The sequence below is a fragment of the Lissotriton helveticus genome, chromosome 1_1 (assembly GCF_964261635.1).
Source record: "Lissotriton helveticus chromosome 1_1, aLisHel1.1, whole genome shotgun sequence".
NCBI classification, from domain to species: domain Eukaryota; kingdom Metazoa; phylum Chordata; class Amphibia; order Caudata; family Salamandridae; genus Lissotriton; species Lissotriton helveticus.
The window spans coordinates 599631048-599641362 of record NC_136057.1 but is presented as its reverse complement, the minus strand read 5'-3'; the positions used below and the strand labels follow the sequence as shown (position 1 = coordinate 599641362).

The window sequence follows — 10315 nt, the reverse complement described above, 5'->3', positions numbered from 1 at the left end:
ACCCTTGGGAACGATTGATTTTCTCTTCTAGAAATACTCTTTTGTGTTCTATGATTTTCTTCCTATAGTTTTTAAGGCAATTTTATAAAGGATTTTGCAGTCCAGTGAGTAGTTGACTCTCCAACGCCTTTCAAGATGTTTGATTTCCGATTTTAAATTGCGGAGATCATTTGAGTACCAGGGGGCGGATGGAGTGGAGCGGTAAGTTTTTATAGGTCTAATTGGGGCAATGAGATCAATCACTGAGGTTATCTGCAAATTGAAGTTGGTAAGCTGTGTATCAAGATCTAAGTCCAGGTCTGAAGAGTCCACCAGTGGTAGGTAGGGAGCTAAGCTGTCAGGAGATATTTTACTCCAATTTCTACCCAGTTGTTTAGCCGGGCAGGTATGGCGGTTTATGCGGTTACATTGTAGTGTGAAGGGAATAAACATATGATCCGACCATACTATTGGGAGGGGAGTATGAACGTCTAGATCATTCAGGTTAGTACAAATTAGGTCAAGGGTGTGACCAGCGTTGTGAGTAGGACAGCTAATAACCTGCTTCAGTCCACCGGCTGCTATCGTAGACAGGAAGTTTAGAGACGCGGTGTCCTCACTGTTATCAACATGCAGATTAAAATCCCCAAGAAGGGTGAAATTGGCATATCGCAATGAGGCCTGAAGTACGTAGTCTAAGAAAGCAGGGAGGTGCGATGGTTTAGAGTTGGGTGGTCGATAAACCAGAAGACCAGAAATTGTAAAGTTGGGCGAGGTTTTGATACAAAAAGGGAGCGCTTCAATGCGTTCTACCTGGTTATAGGGAAAGGACGAGATGGTCCAAGAGGTTCTGTATATAATGGCCACCCCACCCCCAGGGTGTGTACTATGTCTATTGGCACATAATATACTGCAGCCCGAAGGGATTGCTAGGTGGAGTGCAGGATTAGTGTCTTCTCCTAACCACGTCTCCGTGAGGAACAGTAAGTCCCATTGTTCCTCTTCTAAAATTTGGAATACGTCAAGGCAGTGCTTTACTAACGACCGGCAATTTAGTAGGCCAGCTTTTAAGCGTGTATGCTGGGGTGTTGGCTGTGGGCAAAGGATGCAATCGTGCTTGTCATTGATGGGTAAGTGTGGGAGGCATTTTACTAAAGGAAAGCGGGGTGTAGCCGATGAGCTAATGGAGGGAGGTATGGTACAGTATGAGGGACGCAAGGATATGAGCCGGGCGCTGTCATACGTCAAGCGAGAAGGGGGGCCCTGTAGAGCAGTACCTGCATCCACGGCCGCATCCACGGCCGCATCCACGGCCGCATCCTGGGCGCGGACGGGCAGGACTCTGGCACGACTCCGGCACAGGTCCGGCGCGCCCGCTGATCGCGTCCGCTGCGCGGAGGCATGGCCTTCCGTTTTTATAGGGGCCAATCGGCTGCTTTGGAAGGCTACCCCACTCCAAGATGGCCGACTAAGTTCTTCAGAGCACCCTAAACAGCGTTTAAGATCAGCTGGGGTGAGTCTCAAGCAAGCGATTTACTAACCCGCTTGTAGCAGGGAAAAGGGAGGAAGAAACGCTACCGCTTCTTAGTCAAGCGGCAGAGTGACAAATGCGAGCAACTTAGCTTCGTTGTCAAACTAGGTGAAGTGATTTTTAATAAGCTGCAAGGTCAGCTAGTAAAAGCGTGCACATTAAAAAAGCAAAAGTGACAAGCGTTACGAATAGCGACCTCCCGGCTCACGCCTCAGGAGGAATAATAATCACAAGGTTTGAGCTGTAAAAGGTTCCTTCCTATATATATCTATATCGTAAATATGCAGACCTGCCTTCATTTTGACCATTATTTGCTCCTACTTGGAAAGGACCAGTAGCTAGTGAACAGCTCTGATGTTGAAGAACTTTCATGACACTTACCAGATACCTAATTTCCGATGTGTCTATTGCATGCCTTGGTTTCATCTTGTCTATTTGTTTTCCACATCACCATCTTCAAGTCAGCCATTAACAACATTTAATAGGGAAAGGTTTCTTTGGGGTCCTAATCATCGAAAAACCAGTGTAGTGTCTAGTAAGTTAAGTTCCATTCCTGGAGACCTGATCTTGCACATGGAAGGCCCCAACGACGCCAACTGCACCACCCTCCTAGAGTACATGAGGAACACTGGCCTCTCACAGCTGGTCACCACCACCTCGAGCAGCGCAGGAAGCACATTGGACTGGCCTGAACAGACCACACCGGCATCCACTTCACCATCAATGGCCCACTTGAAGCGCTGGCGAGACCAACCACCCTCCCACTCATGCTGTGACTGGAACAGTCACAAACCCCTCTGGATCTCTGCCCTCCCAGAAATAAGACCTGTCCCCTCAGACATCCTATAACTCAGCGGCCAGAATTTCTCAAGCTGGATCTTCACAGCAGCTGACACCATCCTGCCCTTAAAGAACGCCACCTGCAACATACCCTCCAAGCAGACCAAATGGTTTACTCCTTTGATACTGGCCCTCAAATGACTCTGTGAAACTAGAGACACTGTTGTTCCAGCAAGACCCTCGCCACCTTTGCATTTGCCCGTAGCAGTTATCATTACAATCTTAGGGAAGCCAAGAAGGAAGCCCTCACCAACCGCATCGAAGCGAGTGACAACTACACCAAGGAACTTCTTCAGTGTCATCAGAGAATTTGGCTGCCCCTGAGAATGACCCACCCCTCCCAAGACCTCTGCAACACTTTGGCAGACTACTTTCACCACAAGATCACTGACATTTACAGCAACTTTGACCCCACCCATGAACTCCATCCACTCCAGAGCTCCCACAGGCCCCTGCCCGCACCACATATGCAACCTTGGAGAGGAAGCACTCTGCTGCATCCTCACAGAAAGCATCGACCGCTCCATCACCACAGCCATCGTTCCAGACACCTGGAAGCACATGTAGGTCAAGCCCCTCCTGAAGAAATCCTCCACCCACCCCAACAAATTCAAGAACTACCACTCCATCTGGCTTCTCGCCATCCCCACCAAAGTCGGGGGGAAAAAGCCATCAACTGCCAGCTCAGACTACCTCGAAAGAAACCAACCGCTTGACCCTCTCATTCTGGCCTCCGGCATAACCATAGCACTGAGTGTGCCCTGATTGCAGCCACAGACATCAGATGCCTCATCGACTTAGGCGGAACAGCTGCCTTCATCGACTTCTCTGAAGCCTTCAACAGTCTCCAACCACATCTTCGTCACCAGACTGCGCCGCGTTGGCGTCCAAGGCAACACACTCAGCTGGACCTACTCTTTCCTCTCCAGCCGAACACAGAGGGTCCACCTACCACCCTTCTCTGCACCTAAAGACCTCTGCAGCGTCCCTCAGGGCTCCTCCCCCCACCCCCCAGGCCACGCACTCAACCTTGGAACCGTCCTGGACAGCCAACTGACCATGAAGCAGACCAACACTGTCTCCTCTGCTTGCTTCCACTCACTCTGCATGCTCCTCAAGATCTTCAGATGGGTCTCCGTCTCAACCGAGAAGACAATCACCCAGGCCCTTGTCTCCAGCTCCTAGACTACGGCAACACACTATGCTGCAACCTCCAAACCGCCTCCAGACCATTCAGAATAGAGCAGCAAGGCTCATCTTTGACAGTGTCTCCCCCCCACCCCCGAAGAACGAGCAACTCTTCTCTCGCCTCTGGGCGCACAACTGGCTCCCCATTCTGGAAAGATGTCTCTCACGCCTAGAAAGCACTCCACAAATCTGAACCCGCCTACATCAACAACCACCTGATGTTCCACCAACTGACCACCCTCGCTCTGCCTCGCAACCCTCGAAGAAGCTGCAGTGGTCGCTCCATCTCCTACCCCCCCACCCCCACCCCTTCACACCACACCTACGCACCACCCCTTCACTGAAGGACTTCTACCATCAAGCCCCATTGGGCCAAGGCTCGCAGAACCCCAGTGCCTGGAGACACCCCGGGAGACAAGCTGCACTTTACAAGACCTAATGATTGATTCTTCAACTTGTGCATTCTGATATCTGCAACACACCCAATTCTCTCATTACTCCCCTACTCTTCTTCACTTCATTACCACCACAGCCATCCTCCCCGGATCCTAACACGTTTACATGACTTCTTTAAGGTGTAACAATGTTAATATTGGCTGGTCATCATGGAGCATATCACTACAAAGAGAAAGCAGTTTGTAGTAGTCAAACCAAATGGAAGTGGCAGTAGTAATGCTTTGGTGAATTGTCAGTTCCACATCTTTCCCAAACTGCTACAGCCACCATTTGTGTGGCAATTATTGTGCAGGAAGGAAAACTGACATCAAGCACCTGCTTTGAATCTTCAAATGAATCGGCGACAGTCAGTAGGTAGGCAACTACTGGAATGTTTCACCCGCAACACTCAGTTATTGGTGTCCAGTTTCTTCCCAGAGCTAAATAATTTGTATGTCCACTGATTATGAACATCTGTTAGAAAAAGGAGTGACTGATGCTTTAGAACTGTTTTCAAGAGTAAGTTGTTGATGGCCAGTGTTCCAGAACACCTCAGCTTACCCAGGCAAGTGTTATGATTTGGTAGCAGAAGAAGGGAGAGAAGAGGGAGCCTATTCTGCCCCTCCTTGGTGGTACTGAAACTCCATGGCCTCTGCTATCTTCGGAACCACTTACCTCAGTAGAACTAGCTCTGGAGATTGGGTATCCTGCTTTTACAATGTAAGAGACCAATCCCTGTCTGCATTCAGAATTTTGCGGATTTTAATTTAGACCCAGAGTAAATTCTTTTCACAGGTTACATAAGATCCAGCCACTGCACCCCAATTCTCCAACAAATTTGTTAACATCAAAGTGTGCACTCTACTTTTAGGAGAGCCTGTTTAAATGTGTTTCGTGCTGAATGGTCAAGGTGGGGCATTGCAGATGGCCTTTCCTGTGTAACTCTGGAATTAATATAGACACACATGGACTCTAGCATTTCACCATATCTAGGTTGTTTCAACCAGTTAATGGTGCAATACAGTAACTGAGCACTGCTGAATATTCTAAAAGTCGAAAGATAATTGTATAGAGGTTCACAGTGATGTTCTCTTTTTTCCAGGACTCCTACAGAAAACAAGTGGTAATTGATGGCGAAACATGTCTTTTAGACATTCTCGACACAGCAGGTCAAGAAGAGTACAGTGCAATGAGAGACCAATATATGCGAACAGGAGAGGGTTTTCTATGTGTATTTGCCATAAACAATACTAAATCATTTGAAGATATTCATCACTATAGGTGGGCGTTAATTTTTTTTTCTTCATTAATTTGTCTGATATCCTTTTGTTGCATATCTTTTTTCTGAATATGAAAATTGAAGCATTAACACCTTTTTTTTCTTTTATTTCCCACAGAGAACAAATAAAGAGAGTTAAGGATTCTGAAGATGTCCCCATGGTCTTAGTAGGAAACAAATGTGACTTGCCTTCAAGAACAGTAGATACCAAACAAGCTCAGGACTTGGCACGAAGTTATGGCATTCCTTTCATTGAAACGTCAGCAAAGACGAGACAGGTAAGAGAAAGCAGAGAGCCCATGAATCCATACACCTGTTTGAAGAGAAGCAGAAGAGGTCAGAGTTCAGTGTAACCGTTCATTTAAACCTTTTTTAAATTATGCAACCAGTCTAGTGGAATTTAAAATATAAAGCCAGTTGTGGAGAGTACCGTCCCCGTTTACCGCCGCCCCCTTACCCCCACCCTTTTCGAGTCCTGATAACAGAGGATTTGAACTTTGGGTGTGAAAAACATGGAATTAAGTAAGCAAACCCCTCAAAATTCACTAGTGAGATGCACCACAAGCTGGCTAGTCAGTACAACAAAGTCAATTCTAGGACACATTTTCCTTTATCTGCTATCCTTTTTTCTGCCATCTTCATGGACTTTGGATACTCCTCTCCTCCAAAGAATCCAAATTGAGGTTTTAAAACTTTATTTTGCACTACTATTTATGTTTAGTTTCATACTTTTTTCTCTTTTTAAGTTCAAGTGGTTTAGTCGAACAGTTTAATTTTCTGGTCCTAAATGTAATATGGCAGCCTAAATGGCATTTGACAATGAGATGTGGCAATTATCTAGAATCTTGCTCACGAGTGCCTGGTCCATTAGCAGCTATGCCACTCTCGGTGTAGAGCCCTAGCCCACCCACAGTCTTACGATATAATTTCTTACTTGGCTTTTATCACAATTCTAATGTGGTAGTAAACATGGCGGTCATTTGATGACTGTCTGTTTAAGAACAATGGAAAGAGTACACCAGAAGTAAGGATGAAGAAAACCTAGTTTTCCAGTCACAACAGGTTTGCTTTAATTTGGACCGTTTTTTAAATGTTTAGAAAGTCACTATTTGGCTTTTTTTTTAATACATGTTTTAATACTGACATTGCTATCTGCTTACTCAAATTTATGGTGGTTCTAGACACTTCAAATCTACAATGATGCTTGATAATGTCTTATTTCTTTTCAAAACCTCGCTCTGCTCTGCCCTGTATTGCAAGAGCCACCGAATCATGTCTGGAAAGATACATCTCTTTTAAAATATAGAAACTGTATTTTTTCAAATGTTCCTTATGGTCATTCTGTGTGTTTATTGAATTACATAATCTTGTGGTGGATTACATTTTATGGACTTGCACTGCACGGCCTATGATTTTGGTGATGGTACCATTTTCCTCCTCCTCCTCTCTGCATTGCTAAAACAATCTCTTCCAGTTGATGGTGGTTGAGATTAAATTCTAAAATCAAATGATCATGGCCAAACAATAAAATGATCATTCGTGTGCTTGACCTGCTGTAACACCTTCATTCTTAATTTTACTTTTAGTAAATGTAATCACGATGGGGTGAAGGCGGGGACAACCAAAGATAACCACACTACATCTGATTTGTGTAAAGGCTTTGGCAGATCATCTTCAGTTTGGAAGCTGTATATAGGAATTGTGTCTTTTATTTTAATTTATTTTTTATTTACAAATCTAACTTACATTTTGTTAAGCCACTTATTTTTCCTCTAGGCTAACAAAGCTAGAAACCTTGAAATAAATGGTATTTAGCTCAACCTAACATTATGGCATATGGACTTACTTGTATTCATTTTGTAGTTTAAAAAGACAAATTTGAAAGTCTGGAAAATCTTGAATTTTTATCTTGCTCTTATGACGTCCTAGCATGGTATTGTGGCCTAAGTGTTAAATCCTATTTTTATTTTTTAAGAAAGACCTGTGTTTTCCACACATTAACAAAACAATGACTCAAAGGTTTGAAACAGTTTTAAACAAGGCCGTCTGGCTGGTAAAGGTGAACCTGAAAACCAGCTGTGCCAAAATAGTCATTTGCAGGTGATCCACAAAGGCCACAAAGTGTCACCCACTGCCAGTGGACTTAATATAGTATCAAGTCATGTAAACTTTTGTGACATGGTAGCTCCGAATCTTCGAGACATTTGAATAATGCAAGTAATGTGAACTGGGGACCTTTGCTGTTTCACATAGTCATGCTCAACTGATTATGTGCCCAAAGTTTGGTTATTCTCCAACTGAACAGCTAAATCTGTAAGATCATTGAGTGAGAACTCGCTCCATTTGGAAGACTCAGCTGTCTTTCCTACAGCTAATGCACACCAGTGGTACTGTAAGCTACTGTGTCCATTAACCACTTACATTGGTATCCATCTGTAGGATCACCGAACCTACCAGAAGAAGGTTCATGCCCTTTGAGAGACAATATATGACCAACGACCATAATTAGCTCAATAGATTGATTGTGAAACATTGGAGAGGTGGTGTCGGACATTTTGGCAGTGTCGAACTCGTTTTTTCACTTTATTTTGCTCTGACATCTTAAATCAACACCTGGTGTTACACACCTATATTACAATGGTTCCAGGAGAGCCTTCTTGGAGGCTAGGCAATAAAGTTATGCTAGCACCTTTTACACAATAGATAGATGGATTGTTGAAAGGGCCAACTGACCTCTTTGAAGGGACTAAATCCTAAATAAGATTGCTGGCTGTTTAGGATCCTGTGATTTGAAACTCAGCACCGTGAACACAGATTCTTACTTGTTCAAGGCATATTTGCTGCCCCTTTTTATTACGGACTTCCCTTGACCCTTTTTGGGCTTACCCTCACACTTTACAGATCATATGAATAACCTTGGCTTTACCTAAAACCTTACATTCGTAGTTTTGCTAAGAATGGTTGATTTTCAATTCCTCAATTTTGCATGGTTTTCTGCTCATAAGTTAGTGCTAAGGTAAAAGGACTTGTGAATCCAAAGCCAGACTATTCGAATTATCTTGACCTGAGCCTCCCAAAAACAAAGCTAAGCTGATTGGAGAAGTTACAAATTGTGGCTTATTTATTAGTTTCCAGTTCTCTTTTAAGCCACAGTGCACCTTAAATTTATTAAAATTAAAGGGCTGAAAAAAAAAACCGTGATAGTGGCATCCATTGCATATAGGTCATGAAGGAGTAGTATCAATTCTGAAGTATATGGTGGTCATGCTGTTGTAAATGCAGTAGCCCTTAGCATTGACATGCAGATGCCAAGAGACCCTTCCAGGAGGGGCAGCCGGGTATGAACGTTGCTCTCTTCATTAAAGTGAAAAGGTGACCTGGTTTAGCCCAGCACACAGCATACATATGCTTCAGCTACTGCTTTTTCTTGATGTGAGGAAATTCATAGTCTCAAAGAACTGAGTAATCCGGATCTGAAGGAATGAACTTGTCCTCTAAGCTCTCTAGGTATGGATGAACCTGATGCTTGCCTCCTATGGAGTCCTGAACCATGTGAATGCTTCCTTGTGTCTTAAAAGCGAACTGAAGTGTTAACTGACCATGGTTTTAGGCTTTCTTTTGGGACTTTAGCTAAGTAATAAAAGTATGAGCCGTGTGGCTTCATTCCATAACTCTAAAAATCGGGCATCGTCTCACCCTTTCAAGAAAAATGCATGAGATTAAAATGTTCATTCAAATAACAGACAGAACAACATTAGGGATCCGGCACATGAACACATCGATAAAGGTCTGCTTAATATAAGAAAATCTGTTTCTTGACCGTGTACAAAATTGATAGTCATTTAGTAGAATATCCCTGAAAAAGGACATACAGAGAATTTTCTACTATTGCGAGGTAAGCAAGCTTTCACAAAAGACAGCAATACTTCAAGCTGGAAATTCTCTACAGCAATAACGGTTATGTTAGTTAGGTATGTATAAAGCACGGGGCTACTCCCGAGAGTGTCCCGACCCTAAGCAAAGAACCCCATAACAGGCAAAGGGAAAGGGACGCGGAAACAGCCAGCAGCAGAGCAAATTACAGTTGGCAAAGCCAAGTCTTGAGCCATTTCCTAAAGGTAAGAAGGCCCCGAACCTGTTTAAGGTCGATTTGAAGGCCGTTCCATAGACGAGAGGCGAAAGCCTGGAAAGACCGGCCTCCAATCCTGGCGAGGGAGACATTCGGGATGGGAAGTTGAGAGGAGGATCTCAGAGTACGTTGGGGAATGTAGTGGGGAAATCTTAGTCCAAGGTAAGGAGCTCCAATCTGATTAAAAGCCTTAGAAACCAAAGTTAAAGCTTAAAATTGAATCCTCTTCTGAATAGGCAGTCAGTGTAGGGACGACAGCAAAGGGGATACATGAGTCCTCTGTGCTGCCAGAAAAATTGGGCTGGCCTCCGAATTATGGATCACCTTCAGGTGAGCAATTGGGTAGCTGGGAAGTCCCAGGTACAGAGAGTTAGCGTAGTCAGGCGTGAGGTGACCAAGGCCTGGACAATGGGTTTTCTGTGAGGGACAGATAGCAGAGGCAAAAAATTCTGTAACATTCTTAAAATCCCAAAACCGGTTCCAGCAACAGATTGGATCTGGGGTTTCATCGAAAGTTCCTAACCGTAGTTACAGAAGAGCTAGGGGGAGATAGATTCTGCGGCCACCAGCTAATCCAAGTCTCACAGGGGCGGTAGCCGAAAAAAGATTATCTCAGACTTATCTGGATTACATTTCATCTGATTTTCCTTTAGCCCCGAAAAAACCTCAGACAAGCATTTATTGCCAGACCATCAAACTCTGCCCCCTTCTCACACATGAACAGCAGTTGGGTATCGTCGGCATACAATATAATTTTAGCCCTGTGTTGTTCTGTTCAGCCAAAAGTGCAATAGGGGCCAGATATAGGTTAAATAGAGTTGGGCTTAAAATAGATCCCTGCGGGACCCCAACATTCATATGCGGAATATCAGCCATAAAAGAGGGGGACCATATAGTCTGGTGGCGATTACTGAGAAAAGACTTAATTTGCACC

General features: G+C 44.3%; 1 protein-coding gene across 2 annotated transcripts in view; it reads left to right on the top strand.

Moving 5' to 3' along the window:
* Positions 1-10315, top strand: part of KRAS (KRAS proto-oncogene, GTPase) — a 94247-nt gene that overhangs the window by 59371 nt on the left and 24561 nt on the right. For both annotated transcript variants that reach the window (XM_078674111.1, XM_078674110.1), the window contains exons 3-4: positions 5076-5254; positions 5371-5530. In XM_078674111.1, the coding sequence (XP_078530237.1) occupies positions 5076-5254; positions 5371-5530 (339 nt within the window). The remainder of the gene's footprint in view (positions 1-5075; positions 5255-5370; positions 5531-10315) is intronic.